The following is a 16,269-nucleotide window of genomic DNA, read 5'->3' on the forward strand; positions in this document are numbered from 1 at the left end:
AAGTATGTCTAGCAAAGCAGAGGATCGTCCACTTTCCTACCCGGGCTTTGACATCACAGAGAAGAAGCTATTTGAAAGAGTAATTGGCGGGGTATTGGCCGGAGCTCAATAAAGTTGATCTATGAATAACGTCACTGTACGTTCATGTGACAGGATGGTGTGGGTGGGGGGTGGATCTTTTTGCTCTGCAGCTAGGAGAGAGAGGAGGGCAGCCGTAAAAGGTCACCGAGACTAAGAACTGTTTTCCAAATGAATTAAACCTTTCTGTAGTGCCAGGAAGGCACATACAGTATTCCAGGCTGTGTCCTTGTTTTCTTATCAAGTTTTCTCTAACAGCTGGAAGTGGTTGGAGGGGGCTGTCTTAAGGAGACCCCCTGCTCTTCTTTTGACAGCTGATCAAAAGAAAATAGGTCACGCTTCTCAAACTTATGTCCACCCTGTCCTTAATTACTGTCTCTTTAAACAAAGGCAACATCTGCGCAACCTCAGCTAGCTTGAATCTTCGGAGGCGAACCGAGCGCAACCTGCTTTGGAAGAAGCTGTTACTTTTAAGGCTTTCAATGCCGGGTGGCTCTCTGTCTTCAACCACCCCTCCACCCCGACCTGGGCTACGGAAACCTCCACCTCCTCTCTACCCTGCTCCACTCTCAGTCACCGACCCAGGGTTACCAAAAAACGGAAATTCTGGGTAGACGGAGGTGCATTTTTTAAAGCTGTAGCTTGCGAGCGTTCTAGAACTCGCCGGAGCTCTGGTCTTTTCGGAAACAAGGTTTGAATATACAGATGTCGGCCAAGGCTCCGTGTCATCTACCCACAGCCGTAATCCGGGTCGTTCCTCTCCAGGGATTCGAGAAAAGCGTGTGTGTGTGTGTGTGAGAGTGTGTGTGTGTGTGTGTGTATTAAGGGAAAGATCGGTGGGTGTCGTCCCGCAATGTTTACCTACTCCCTGCCCCCAGGAGAAGTTTGCTTACTATAGGCATCGGCAACAATCCTACCGCATCCCCCCCACACACACACACACACATACACTGCTTTCCAAGTCACTAATGGGGCAAGCATTTAGTCACCTTGAAATCGCAGCTCTTGGAGTTCTAGTTTTGTTTCGCAATCTAGAAGGGCCCTTCGAAAGGCTCATAACTGTAAGATTTATGGGCTCGCCGGCTAATTAAATGATGTTATTGTGTTAACTTTGCATGCATTACGGCGGCCCGCGCCGCCTGTGGGCTTGTGTCCGCCGGCCGCAGCTCGCAGGTGGCGAGGGCGCTGGAGTTCCTTTCACTCGGTAGATTATGCATGCCCCAGTCTCGGGAATTTACCCTGCGTTAGAATATATTAGCGCCTACATTTTAAAAGGCTAAACTACTGGCCTCAGCTAGAGACACTTGGGAAGTGGCTTGCTGGAGACGTGTGTTTGTTTTTACACCAGCACGTAGTGGAGTCTTCTGCCGGCTTACTAGCCTGGAGAAAAGCTTTGGGGTGAGGCGCAGGGAACTGAAGCAATGCCCTTTCCCCCAGATCGCAGCTGCTCGGGAGGGACACAGCTCGGCATCTTTAACATAATTTCTCTCCCTGGCTTGCACTCTCGCTTCTCTCCCTACTACTCCCCCCTTCTCCTCCCTCCCTCCCTCTTCTTGACGTTTGATTCCAGTGGCAAAGGAGGAAAAAAAAGGTACAGAGCCGTCAGCCAAACATGAAACGCGCGGCCCCGCCCCCTCCTCAGCCACTGGCAGTCGCGCACAGGAGGCCCGCCCCCCGGGGCAGCCGCGGCTTCTGAGTGGCTGCTCGCGGCGCCCATTGGGCGCTTCCCCGCCCCGGGTCCGGGAGGGTAGGTTGGCTGCCCCGGCGAGCGGCAGAGCCCTTCTGGACAGCTCCCGCTCACCCAAACAGAAGACGTCGGCGCCGGAGCAGGCTCGGACATGGCGAGGCGGCGCGCCGGCCCGAGCGGCGGGGCCCGGTGATCCCTCCCTCCCTCCCCACCCCCTCCCCTCTCCCGCACGCACGCCCTGTCCGCCCCCACCCCGCCCCCACCCCGGGCGCGCCTGCCCGCCCGCCCGCCGGCAGCCCGGGGCGCACACCCGCACGCACGCTCCCCCTCCACACACTCACGCACTCCCGCGCCCTCCCCCGCTCCGCGGCCGAGCTCCGCCACGCGCGCCTTGCCAGCCCGCCGGCCGCCCCCGCCGCCCCCGAGCCCCGATGGACTGAATGAAGGCTGCCTACACCGCCTATCGATGCCTCACCAAAGACCTAGAAGGCTGCGCCATGAACCCGGAGCTGACAATGGAAAGTCTGGGCACTTTGCACGGGCCGGCCGGCGGCGGCAGCGGCGGGGGCGGCGGCGGGGGCGGCGGGGGCGGCGGCGGGGGCCCGGGCCATGAGCAGGAGCTGCTGGCCAGTCCCAGCCCCCACCACGCGGGCCGCGGCGCCGCTGGCTCGCTGCGGGGCCCGCCGCCGCCGCCAACGGCGCACCAGGAGCTGGGCACCGCGGCAGCGGCAGCGGCGGCGGCGTCGCGCTCGGCCATGGTCACCAGCATGGCCTCGATCCTGGACGGCGGCGACTACCGGCCCGAGCTCTCCATCCCGCTCCATCACGCCATGAGCATGTCCTGCGACTCGTCCCCGCCCGGCATGGGCATGAGCAACACCTACACCACGCTGACGCCGCTCCAGCCTCTGCCGCCCATCTCCACCGTGTCGGACAAGTTCCACCACCCGCACCCGCACCACCACCCGCACCACCATCACCACCACCACCACCAGCGCCTGTCGGGCAACGTCAGCGGCAGCTTCACCCTCATGCGCGATGAGCGCGGGCTCCCGGCCATGAACAACCTCTACAGCCCCTACAAGGAGATGCCCGGCATGAGCCAGAGCCTGTCCCCGCTGGCTGCCACGCCGCTGGGCAACGGGCTAGGCGGCCTCCACAACGCGCAGCAGAGCTTGCCCAACTATGGGCCGCCGGGCCACGACAAAATGCTAAGCCCCAACTTCGACGCGCACCACACTGCCATGCTGACTCGCGGGGAGCAGCACCTGTCCCGCGGCCTGGGCACCCCGCCCGCGGCCATGATGTCGCACCTCAACGGCCTGCACCACCCGGGCCACGCTCAGTCCCATGGGCCCGTGCTGGCGCCCAGCCGCGAGCGGCCACCCTCGTCCTCGTCGGGCTCACAGGTGGCCACATCGGGCCAGCTGGAGGAGATCAACACCAAAGAGGTGGCCCAGCGCATCACCGCCGAGCTGAAGCGCTACAGCATCCCACAGGCGATCTTCGCGCAGAGGGTGCTGTGCCGGTCTCAGGGGACGCTCTCCGACCTGCTCCGGAACCCGAAACCGTGGAGTAAACTCAAATCTGGCAGGGAGACCTTCCGCAGGATGTGGAAGTGGCTGCAGGAGCCCGAGTTCCAGCGCATGTCCGCCTTACGCCTGGCAGGTAAGCCCAGAGGGTCGCCTGGAGCCAGACTGCTGGGGAGACGGCTCCGGGGCGCTTGTGGCCCCTGGTCATCGCGCCTAGCCACTTCTCTCGGTTGTCTCCTCCTCTCCCCGACACACTTCCTATTTCTTCTCGACAACGATTCTTCTTCCATTTCCTCTTTCTCTTCTCCTTCTCTTTTCTGTTCTCCCTTTGTTTTCTTTTTTCTTACTTCTTTTCCTTCCTCCTTATCTCCGAGCTTTCATTGACCAACCCCCCATTTCATTCGCCCTGCCCTGAATGTGCCAACTTTGCCCTCTCTTTCTGACCCTCCCCAGTTGTGGGAGGCGGGATGGGGAATGCGCGGTGTCCGCTAGGAGGTCTCTCTTTCCAGGACTCACAGTGACCAGGGACTTCCCTTATTCAGAACCCTGAACACTTGAACTCTTGTTTAGACAATACATTTCAGTTTTCCAGGCTGACTAGTCTCCCTAAGTGGAGACAGTTGAGGGGCTGTGCCTTTCAGAAGGGAAAAAGATCTCTCTGCTCTTCTCCTACCCACCATGTCAGCCAAACTTCTTTGGTCATTGGCAGGAGTCACAGCCCTGCCCGCGCGGGGAACGGGTGGCCAGGATACAACAGCGCTTCCCGAGCCCATCTCCGGCCTTGGCGTTGGCGCGGGGACTTTCTGAGCGAAAGAGCGAGCTTGGGCCAGCTCCCTTGTCACTGCCCACAGGGAGAGGAGGGTACAAGGGCGAAGGTTGGAACTGCCACATTCACCTCTTTGGGAGGACGGGAGAGGAGAAACTAAAAGTGTAGAGCGTCCTGCCTTACTCGCCGGCCGCCCTTGCCCTGCTCCCAGCTTTTGCTGGGATTTGCCGAGGTTTGGCTCGCCTCCGGGAGAGGCTAGGCGCTCGCAGGAAGAGGTGCAGAGAAATTAAGATGCAGGTTAGTTAATGCATCTTGGCCGCCGGCTACAGGCTCCACCTTAGCATTAAGCGGACGCTGATTGCGCGCGTAGTGCGGCGGCGGGGAGGGCTGGCGGCCCGCGGGCGGGGACGGGTCGACGCGCTGGTTACATTGTTCTGGAGCCGGCTTGGCGCTTTGTGCCTCCTCTAGCGGCCAAGCCGCGAGGTACAGCCCTCTATTGTTCTAGGAGCACAGAAACCTCCTGTGTGGGCGGCGGGAGCGAGAGAGAAAGACGCAGCAGTGGCTGCGACTGGCAAGCACTTGCGCGCTTTTGTGCACACAGACCCAGCGCGGTGCGCGTGGCAATTGTGCGGCCCCCAGGATCGAGCCGCGGGCCAAGAGGGACAAAGTGTCCAGGCGCCTCACGGGGGAGGACACACAGTACCCTAGTTCGAGCCGGGATAGGCAGCTTCTCTTACACTGGAGCGATCTCTCTGCATCGGCGGGGGGACAATTCTGGGGGACAGTTCGTGGTGGCAGTGATTCACATAGGCGCAGATAGTGGGACACGCGCGGTTCCGAGCCGGCAACACACAACGCGCTTCCGGAGCGGCGAGCGCAGGCTTCCTTTCCCGCTCCCGGGGGCTTTCCTCGCACCGCTGAGCCTGGCTTATGGGGTGCACTCTACGGATGGCTGTTGGAGCTGGGGGATGTGACAAGCAGCGTGTTCACCCATGCTTGGGGAGCGAGCGTTTCCGCTCTGACAGCCTCCGCCTTTGCCCACTCTTGGAGGATTCCAATCTCTAGTCAGTAATTGCCCCGGCAGTGTTGATATGAAAAGATAAAGAAAACAAGCTTTCCCCTCCGAGATCTTCCTAAAATCGGTGGACTACAAATACTTATGCGTGGATTTAGAAATCTACTTTCTCCTTCTCCTTTAGCTTACTCTTCATTCTCTCCTACAGTTTTCTCTGATTTGCTCTTGGCCCCTAGCAAAGATGAAGCAGTGAACAGAGTAGCGATGAGAAATAAACTGGAGGCTTACTAACAATTCCGAACAGTGTGGTACACCATTGTCTTAGGCCCCCGAAACCCCCCCCCAAGTCCCTCTCGGGCTGGCTTCCTGGGCACAGGAGGCCAGAATGAACTTGGCAGCCTTTCTTGGGGGGGGGGGGGGGGGGGGGGGGGCACAGTTAAAGGCAGGATGACAGCTATTCTATTCCAGCCCATCTCAGAGCGCTGCCGCCCCCTCATGCCTGTGGCGCAAAGGACAGAGCTTTTAAAAAGACACGTGCCTTCTGCCTCTGTATGTCTGAAAGTGATGTGAAAAGTAATGCTTTACCTGTTAGCCGCGTCTCAGCTTTTACAAGGGGTTCAAGCCTTTCTGGGATGAGGGAGAGTGTGGCATCCCAGGGGTCCCCAGTCCCACCACCTACCCTGGGGCGACTCCTCAAGGGCTGGCCTCGGGAGTACGGGGCTTTTCGGAGGAGAAGCGCTGAAGCAGCCTCCGTGGGAGACTGAAGACTGAAAGCCTCCTCCAGCAAGTGGGAAATTCCTGCTGAGGACCCCGCTTTGCTCAAGCATTCAAATGTGTGTCTGTTTTATTACCCCGAGTTGAAAGGGGACAAGAGCTTTAGCCTTTTTATCTGGCCATTTTATCAGCAACTACAAGTGTGTTGAGTGGTTATTATTACATAGGAGGCTTTTCAGTTTGGGGTCAGTAGATCAGTCTCTTCAGACACTGACGCGGAAGCTGGGACTGGTAAGTAGGTATTATGTGCTCAGGAGCGCTAGGGCACAGGAGCAAATGGAGAAGAAAAGCGGAGGCCTTCTCCGCCGGAGTATCGATCGGAATCCCCGCCGGGACGCCGCTGAGGACCCACACCGCTCGGCTCCGGGGGTTAAACAAGCCCGGTCGCTCCACAGGGCGGCTCGGCCTGACTCCCAGCCCCGCGCCCCGCGGAGACGGTGCCGGCCCCCCCAGCTCGCTCAGACCAGGCCTCTTTGCTCTCCCTTCTACCCTCCTTTTTGTTTGTCTTACTCATGTTGGGCCCCTCTAGGTCTTGCCAGAGGCCCAAGCAGACAGGGGTTTGAGGGACCTCAGAATTAAGATGTCTGATTTGGGCCAGCGCCCGCAAGCTTCGCCCTTAGGTGAAGTACACCCCGTCACGAGCGAAGCAGCTCCTTGCTCTCTTCTCCCACCCGCGCCCCATGGCTCCCCTCTCTGCGGGCCTCTGTGCATCCACAACCCGGGGTGGCATTTCAAAGGGGAAGGGAGAAGACGTCGGGGAACGTCGGCCTGACCCAACATTAGATTTCAGAGAAATGGAGTCCAAGTGCACGATTTCGTGCGGAAAGGGTGGCGCGGGCGGCAAGTGGTTGCAACCGCGCGCCGTCGGGCCTCGTCCACGGCTGGCTCCCGAGGGGCTGGCTCCCGAGGGGCTGGCTCCCGAGGGGCTGGCTCCCGAGGGGCAGTTTTTATTAACCGCTTAAGAGGCGGCAAGGACAAACTCCCGCGGGTTCGAGCGCAAACAGTCTCAGGCTTTGAGCCCAAGAGGCCTCCGAACCAGGCACAAACACGAACAAGGAGGGCCTGAGAGAACCCAGGCAAGAACCTGGACGGGCGCCCCGCGCAGGAAAATCGAGGCCTCGTTAGGCGAAGTGGTTTCCTCTAACGCCCTAAAGACAGAGCAGAGCCCCGGACGACATACCCTGCCGAGGTTTCCGCCTCCTGTGACCTGGGCTTACAGGGCGGCCTGCCCGGAACCTGCCTCCTGTCCCCACTGCGGACAGACGCACGGTCCTCTTCAGGCAGCAACTCTCAGCGGCCAGTCTGGAGCCAACTCTGTTCAGGCAGCTGAGGGCCCTTAACCAACTCGCCATGATGTCGCCTAGGCCACCTGACGTCCGCAGCGGCGCAGCAGGGCCGGGGCAGAGCGCAGCGGCTCCTGCCAGGGGCACCACGTGCGCGTGTGGTGTCTCCTTCGGCGACGGGGACGTCTTAGGCTCCGCTGGTCGACTGGTGTCTCCTAAGTCGAGGGCGGGGGCGGGGACCTCATTCGCAGAACCCCCCCACCTCGCCTCCCCTCCCGCTGGTCCGGCTCCCGGCTTGTCTCGGCTCAGCCCGTCTCTCCCAGCGGTTTAGTTAGGGATCCGAGCCCGAGAGGCCGAACACAGCCCACCTCGGTACGGAACACGCGCTATTTTCGCCTGCGGGCTGATCGGATTAATAATTGAAACGCTCGCTACTATCCTTGCTTGGTCAAGTCCCAGGTGCCTCGAGAACTCCTTCCTAACGCGTCTTAGGTGGGCGGGAGCGCGCCGAGGAGGCGGGACGCGAGGCGGGGTAGGGAAGCCGAGCCCGAGAAGGAGCCCAGGCCGCCGGGCGCCCTCGACGGGAGACGCTGCGCATTTATTTCTATTCCAGGCTTTCCACCGTGTGGTTATGTCACTTTCTCAAACAAATGTGTACATGGAGGGAGATCGATGCTGATAATGTTTAGAAGATTAAAAGAGCATTAATGCTGGCAACAGTAACGTAAACGTGTGGACCCAGATTTCATTGATCTGGAACCTGAGCCGGCGCGTTTCCAGTAAGCCCGACGGCGCGCTCTTCCCAGCAGAGCCCTCGCCGGCTCCCCGGCGCTCCCGGCGCGCCGCTTCCCAGCTCCCGGCGGGTTCTCCGGTCTGACCGCAGCTCCTCCCCAGCGCGGCCCCAGCCCGCCCCTTCCTACCCGAGACTTTCCCACGTCGCACGGCAGCCTACCCTCTCCCCTAGCCCCCCGCGCACACACCGCTTTCTGCGCTCCTCGCCGAGAGCTCTCCGGGAAGCTGGGTCTGCGACGGCGTTGCGTGGGACGGCGCCCAAGTCCCCCCAGCCCTCTTGTCCTCAAGGGGCCGTCGCCTCTCGGCCAGCGCAGCCTGCACCCGGTCCAGAAGGGCCCGGATCAACTTCTTTCCTCCATCGAAACCGTCCAGGAAATTCGGTCTCCCTCTCAGTGTGCGAGAACGACCAAGTCCAACTTTGGGAACGCCGTCTCTGAAGCTGCCTGCTAACCGCGCAGCTTTCTGACCCGCGGATCCCTTCCCAGCCTCTTTTTCATTAAAAGAGACATTCGCATTCAATGTTCCCATTCGCAGGCTTTCCACACAGATGCCTTAGACAATTAAATGCGGCCCCAGTGACAAAGGCCTGGGCTTCTCCAGAATGGTCTGCTCTGCCCTAGGTTAATTGTGTCAACCTGGGAAGAATCTTGTTTCCTACCTCGGCTGGGACAGGAAGGTAAGGAAACCAGACTGGGGAACACCCGTCCCACCTCCCTTTCCCACCAGCTGCAGGGAGCTTCCCCTCTGAGATCCCGGGTAGGGAGGTTTACTCTGAGACACCTGCACTGACTGGAAAAGAAAGAACTTTTCAGCTTTTCCTGAGTGGGGGAGACGCTACACCCTGCCAACTGCTCCCCTTGCCAAATGGTGGCTTAGTCTTCCAGAAGGGACACTAAGGTGACTTTCACTGGAAAGAATGAAAGAGCGGGGATGGTACTGGGGTGGGATGAGAACTCAGTTCTGGTTTTTTGAAATTATAAATCATCCAATTGGAGAAAGCTAAGCTTTTCCTTCAAGAGAAGATCTTAATCTGGAAGGAAAGGCGTGTTTTCCTTCCTTCTCCAAGAACAAAATGAGGAAAAGAGGAGAGAGAAAAATGAATCTGGCATTGTTCTGCTTTGAGGTATGGCAGAGGGCAAGCAGGTATTTCTTTCTGTCCTCGCCAGAGATGGGGGATATCATCCCACCAGTGGCCTTGCTTAAAGAAGGGTGCTTTGATACAGCTCCTCGATTCCCCGTCAGAACATGCCCTACCTCCCCTCCTGAAAACTACAGTGAACTAGGTCAGGTAATCAGATAGGACACCAAGGAGAGGGGGTGGTTTCCTTTCCGTGGGGAAGACAACTAGTCCCTCCCCACATGCCCCTCATGAAGGGCCCCTAGGTTCTGGGAGGGGTGAATGGGCTTTTGGAGACTAGGGTCTTAGACTCTCCCCCACCCCATCTTGAAACCCCCCAACAGGGCGGGATTCCTGCTGAATGGTGAGGGTGGGGCAGAGGAGAAACTGATTCCCCCAGATTCTCTACCTCTCCAAAAGGAGAGCTGCTCCACTTCCCTTTGGAGCCAGGTCTGCCCAGAGGCAACAGAGCTTTGAGTTGGTTTACCTTCCCCAGCTCCAGGCCTGAACCCCGAGGGAAGGAGAGCCTGCCCCTCCTGCTGTCTTCATCTCAAAACTTCATTTTAGGGTCACCTCTTGGTTTTCTAGTCTTTAGAACCTGTTTCTAAAGGAAGATCAGAGGAAGGGAGTTGAAGAGTTCTCTGGAAGAAAGTGCTGGGCCCCACCACACCATGGCTGGTGGCTGCTGTTGGCAGAAACTGTCTTCAGGAAAAGTGGTCTCATGTAGGGGGATCCCTGGAGGAATGAAAACCTCAAAGGAGAAGCAGAGAGATTTAGTTTCTGGGTTCTTGCCAAAGGAAGGGAAATGAGGAGGGAATAAATAGAAATAATTGCCTGGATAAAGGGCCCTGGGGAAAAGAGTGAATATTGAGGCACCCTGAGCCCTGAACTTCATCCACAGACTCTCTGGGTTATGCTCACCCCTGACCCTCTCAGAGACCCTTGTTTTTCCTGACCGGGGGGAAGTTGCTTCCTCCAGGGGGATACTTTTCTTGGTGGGGAGAGAAATGAGAAAGCCCATTAGGGTCATTTATGCTCTCATGTGCAGAGCCTGCTCAAGATGGGCTGGGGGCCAATCAGCACCCCTCATAACCCAGCCTGTTCCCCTAAACCCACTTCAGTGCCTTTGGGAAAGGCTTTTTGATTTCCAAGTCTCACTTTAGGCAAAGACTCTAAAACATGTGCATATGGTTTTTGTGGGGGGGGGGGGGGGAGGAGCTAGAGAAGTTGATTGGGTAACTTAGCCCATCTGATTCCTGACAAGGTGCAGATGGGCAAGGTGTGGAGGCAGGCTGTGTGCTGTGCAGATAGAAATAGTCTCACTTGGGGAGCAGGATTCCTAGAAGCTATGGACATTTGTTATGAAAAACTGCCCCACACAGGTTGTCCCAGAGGGAAGAGAGGCTCTGCATTCCACCTTGGCGCCTCCTCGCCATTTGAAGATCCATTACTCTTCTGTAGAAAGCAGACTTTGTTTGGGTTGGAAGCACACCTCCAACGTAATTTAATCAGCATTGGACTTTGGCTCATGTAATCAAATATACATATACTTTCTCTTGCAGGAAGAAAAATAATTTCTCTGTAACTGGTATTGACTTGAAGTCATGTAATCTCTGGAAAGCATCACATTTTTAAAGGGAAAGGTAAAATTAAGGGGAAAAGAACCCACAATTTTAGTGGCTTGCCTTGTCATTGCTAAAAGAGCCAGTTACCACCTAAGAAAGAGCAGAGAGAGCATTCTAGAGCTCAAATACTTGTGCTGCTCCAATCGTAGCTATTTCACTCAGCTTCCTCTGTGTAGTCAGTTTCCCAAATCTACATTGGTAGGAAACAAGATTGACTGGCTCACCAGATTGCAGGAATTTTGCCTTTATATTTACGTTGGGTTGAGACATCATGGGGGAACCTGTTTGGTGTTCCATTTTTCTACCCTCTTTGGAGAGGCCACAGGCAGCAGCAGCAGGATCCCAGTGGGCAGCAAGCCCCTTCTTTAAGGGTGATCAGCAGCCATTGCCAGCTTGCTCCCCACTCCATCCCTAGGGCCTTGAGCAAGAAGCTTTGCCCTAGAGCACCCCCCTAGCTTGGACTCCCCACCCCCAGGGTGAGGCTCTGGGCTTTACCCAAGTTGAGTCTGTTAGAGAATCTGTTGTAAACACAGATCCATTGATTTGCATTTGTCAGAGAGTAAAGTTAAACCAGTGAAAAGAGAAGCCCTTACCCTTTTATGCAGGGCCAGGGAAACCTTTCGTATTGATCCTATTGATCCAACCTTTCCCTTTAAGGAAACCACATAGTTAAAGACCCTCGTTCAATAGATTTACCCTTCGCGCTTGTGATATTCCTTTAAGTGTTCTCATCTAGGATAGCTGGGCATTAAGCCCACACTCCAAACCAAACAAAAATGAAAAGGGGGTAGGAGGGGAGAGGTCAGAAGGGAGAATTGTGGGAAGTGAAATTGAATCAAACTGAAATGTGTAATGACTCAGTTGAGGATGTTTTTCTTATTCTTCTAAGATGACATGCGGGGGTAAGGACAAAATAGATGCATTTAGCATCTCTCTCTTTTTTTTTTCCCCCACAGAAGAAAATCTATTTATATGCTAGAGTAGCAACGTCTCAGGGACATCATTTTCTGCTGTAAAATTATTTCAATCAAGGCACTAGCTTGGTTCATTTATGCTGGTTCACTTAAAAACAGTAATACTTCCACAAAAATGATTTTGGTTCATTTGTAGCCAATCAGGAATAGAATTGTCCCCAGAAATGCAATACTTTGGACTGTGTATATGAGCATGGACACTGAGGTCACTTCAGAAGAGAGGGGGCTTGGAGTTGTGAGTTCTGATGGAACTGGGTAGAAGCTAGACCAACAGTAAGGTATACTTTTCTTATAGAACAGCGTAGATGAAATAGGAATTGATAAATACTGCTCAGTATCCTTCATGTTTGCAGATAAGAAAATGAAAGTCTTCTTTGTTTCCAGAACTGTTAGCATGATCCGTTTCATTTCTTCCTTGACCCTTTTTTGTTCTGTAAATAACATCCATTTGTGATTTTTTTCAACACGGTACATGTGCTATTTCTAATTGGCTGCCTCTTGGGTTGTGTTCAGACATTCATGTTTGTTTTATGTGATTGAAAAATATTAATGATTCCTTAGGTGAGCTAATGTATTTATCTGCTGAGTGAGTTCAAAGGGCAAAGTTCAGCTGCGGTTCAGGTTAATTGAACAGGAAGCAGTGAGCTCTCCAGCCTGTGTTGAACAAGGGACTAGTCCCTTAAAATATCAAACTCAGCAAACACTCAGTTTCACTGTCCTCATCCTAGAGTCTGATGTAAGAGGCTCAGATCAACTTGGATTGCCTGTTTAAAAACCTGAAGCAAAGCACAGCAACTGCAACAAAACCCTTGAGTCCCCCTCGGGGAAGAGGAGTTTTCTTATTGGCTAATTGCTTTATTGGTAGCACTGACCTGCAGAGCAGCTGCAGGGGCCTGGATGAAGGCTTAGGCCTCAGAATAATGTGCTCCATTAGAACAGGGCAAGGCATTTTTTGTTTACTCAATTGGAGCTCCCTGCGAAGTGCCATTAACCCCAGCCCAACCGCATGTGTGCTGCAAAAGCCAAAGGTCACGCCAATCAGGCTGTAGGCCAGCCAGCTCTGCCCTGGTGGGAGGGAGGGGCCATTCTGCTGGCATTGCCCTCCCCAAGCTTGGCCCACCCCCGTGGGCCCCTCCAGGGCTTTGACCAAAGCAAGCGGTTGCACAACTTATTTACATTTCCCAATTGCTGAATCATGTTATTGATGATTAAACAGTTTTGATCTGAGCACCATCAATCACAGTGGGAAAAAAATCCTCCCACTGACCCTCTCTCTTCTATTTATTTTCCCTTCATCACTGTGCATTACAGTAAATAGAACTGCGCAAATGGTGCTTTTTAGCAGGAATACAGTCTGGATAAGTGCTTGGATCAAGAGGAACACAGACCTGCAAACGTGGCTTGGGGTTGTTTAGCAGAAAGAAGGTTTGATGACGTGCAGCCGGGGAGCAGTCAGGGCTTCCACCAAGAGCACCTTGAGCTGCCACCTGCCGGGAGTCTTCTAACTGCACCTCCAAGGCCCAAGCCCCTTCCTTCACGTTGTTCCTTTTATCTGTGTCCCCATTCCCCACCCTCCTGACCACTACCCATATTTTCCTAGAAGTTTCTTAAGGGGCTTTTTCCTGGTCCTTTGGGACTCTAACCTCTACCTCTTCTAATTCATTGCTGTGGAGAACTCAGTGCTTCTCCTGTGATGGGTGAGGTGACTCACTCACCCTGCACATTGAGGTAATAGTCTCCCACTTAGTTGGAAAGTGCTTGGGGGAGGCGGGGCAGAGAAAGTAAAAAATATCTGTGGGAGAGAAGAGGAATGGTTATGTGTGTAAGAGAAATGGCCCAGTTGATGGTGCCAGTGAGGGTCATGCCAACTGTAAGGTGCTCTGCAAAGGTAAAATATTGTACAAAGGAGAAGAGGTGGGAGAGAATTAGTATCGGCAGGGGGGACATCAGGAAAGAGATACGCAAAATCAGTGAGCCAGAGGTGGGCTCTGTGAAATCCCCTAGGAAGAGAGAAAGTGAACCAGCCGTTTTGCAATTGCAAAGAAGTGATCTCATGAGCTAGACTTGGAACCAAACTGTGGAGCTGGCTGTAGCTCTGTGGACGGCAGCTGTTTCCAGACTCACCTCTCATCCATCCCAGCCCAGAGCCCCTCGCAGCCAAGCGCCTGTGGGTGGGTTTCTGCGTCGCCGCCCTGGAGCGGGCTTCAGCACCACGAACAGCGCCACGGAGCATCCCCTAGTGCCAGTGCGCCCTGGCGCCCTCTGAGCGAGTTTCCACCTCAACCCAGAGAAAGGGGATCCCTCCGGGGTTAAATCCCGGCACAACCCTAATCAGTAGCTCCAGCTCTCTAGATCTCGGCGCCCCAGACAGAACAGGGCCTCAGATTTTCCTCACGCACCCCGCGGCTTCTGTTCTCTTTGTGAGGTCAGCGATGATACAGGGGGAAGAGTGGATGGCGGGGTGAGAGGACAAAAGATCCTAAACGACCCTTTCCTTCCGAAGAGGAAGAGCATTACTTCTGTTACGGGGCAGAGGCATTGAACTATTTTTCTCGATGTTACTGCCTCTGCAGACACTGATTGCTGCTCTCAACACGGTATTTCAGATTTGGATTTCCTTTCAGGATTTACAGTCAGGTTGTCCCACACACAGGTGTACACAAATGGATGCTTTTCTTCCCCATCTACATGCTCTTGATTTTTGAAACTGTGGTTTTCCTTATATTAAACAATATTCCCATGTTATAGCAACAGTAATGTTGCGGGGAGAGCCAAGTGTGGGAGATCACTACCTCCAATAAGTCTAGAAAACTGGGTTTGATTTCTTGAGAGTCATCCTTGATGGGGCTCTCTTTAAGAAGAACCTCTCTACCCCTTCTGCGGGCCACGGGTTGAGTCACTTCCTCCAGACCACACAAAGGAGTCATATGGCCCTAGCCAGGGTGAGAGCTAATATTAGGCGCTGACGCCCTGACCCCTGACTCCCGCCATTTTCAATCAGTTGCTCTGCTTTATTTGTATTTTTATTCCACAGAAAAGAGGCAGATGGGTCCTTCTGGTCTGTGATTGGGCAAAACTCACATCTCTTTGTGTTTATAGTAAAATGGCCCTTGACTTACCAAAGCTAATTAAAATGTAAAACTTCTGCTTTATTTCAAGGCACTATAGTGGAAGCCTAATTACGGCTAAAGTGGTTCTCAGGGAGGTGGAGCATAGGAACATACAAGGGTGTCCTCTTTAAAATAAAGTCAAGGGTATGATAAATGAGATTTTCTTCCCTGTAACAATTCATCTTTAAATTCCAAGTGGCTCTTGGATGAAAGGAAGGAAAATCCAGCCCAGCACAAAAGAAATGTGGTAGAGCATTCACTCTCAATGTTGAAAAAAAGATTTTTTCTGTGTCTAAATACCTAAAATTTTGCTCTAAAAATGAGCAGGAACATATTTGAATCAGATCTAAGAACTGGTTTTAAATCTATTAGATAAACACTTATTTAAAGCAGTTTCTTCAAGTCGTATAATCGTATGATCTTTGAATTTGAAGACATGCAGTTCTTAGTAGTTCTTGGGTTACACTATAACCTTTTCCAGTAAAACATGGATTTGATAGTAAGCAAAGCCTTTTTTTTTTTAGTCCATATTATATGCATCACTGCATTTATTAAAATAAGGCAGTTGATTCTGCAACGGTTTGTACTAAATGCATTTCTTTTCTAGTGAACTCAATGTAATCTTTCTTTAAAAGGTATTTTGACAAGACTGCCATGTAAACAGGACAGGACCTTGCCTGTAGTCTTCTTTGACTCCAAATGCTAAAAAAATATGTGGAATAAAAGAACTTTTTGCTTTTCTGAAACAGTGTGACAGATTCCCAAATCTAAAAGATTTTAAAAAAAAATCTTCTTGGATTCAGTTGCCTCCTAATTTATACCAGAGTTCACTTCAGTTCATGTTCAAGGCACAATAAATTCTTTATTCACTCTCACTGTCTCACCTCTCTCATCCTTTTTGTAATTCTTCTGAAATGGAAGAGACAGTCTTCCTGTTGAAGGCCAATTCCTGACGTGATTCTGAGCCCCTGCCTCCCCTGCCTTCTCATGACCCCAGCCTGTTCTGTGATTCTAACCTCTTTCTCTCCATTTGCTTCTTCCCATCAGCATTTTTGTGCTCCAGTCTCTCCTGTCATTTTTTTAATGCTCCCCCAACACCTGTTCTAGCTTTCTCTCTCCCTTCCCTTCACTCTTAGAAAGAGTTGCTGTCACTCAGTGTCTGTTTCTTACCTCCTCGCTGAGGCCCAGCCCTGTGCAGTCTGGTTGCAGCCACTCCTATTTACTAAACCTGTTCTTACCAATGTTGCTATTGAGGTCTTTGTAGCCAAATCCAAGGGACACTTCCCAGTTCTTATCTTAACTTGGCCTCTCCACAGCAATTGACACACTGCTGACCACCCACTCTTTTCCCTTTCTTCCCCTGACTTCTGAAATACAATGCTCTCTTGTTTTCCTTTTTAGCATTCTGACCACTCCTTGTCAGTCTCCTTTCTGGGTTCTTCTTGCTTTGTCCATTTAGCTCAGCCTTGTGGCCTAGGCTATTTTATTTTTTCACTCAACGTACTCACCCTGGAAG

The 16,269-nt window shown here is 53.4% G+C and overlaps 1 protein-coding gene across 1 annotated transcript in view; it reads left to right on the plus strand.

The window, feature by feature from the left end:
- Positions 1–1,974: 1,974 nt before the first annotated feature.
- ONECUT2 (one cut homeobox 2) overlaps positions 1,975–16,269 on the plus strand; it is a 57,615-nt gene continuing 43,320 nt past the window's right edge. Inside the window, exon 1 of the mRNA XM_004422571.3 lies at positions 1,975–3,433. Within this exon, the coding sequence (XP_004422628.3) occupies positions 2,206–3,433 (1,228 nt within the window). The 5' untranslated portion in view covers positions 1,975–2,205. The remainder of the gene's footprint in view (positions 3,434–16,269) is intronic.

The sequence above is a fragment of the Ceratotherium simum genome, chromosome 14 (genome assembly GCF_057802395.1).
Source record: "Ceratotherium simum simum isolate JZ-2026a chromosome 14, ASM5780239v1, whole genome shotgun sequence".
Classification (NCBI taxonomy): Eukaryota; Metazoa; Chordata; class Mammalia; order Perissodactyla; family Rhinocerotidae; genus Ceratotherium; species Ceratotherium simum.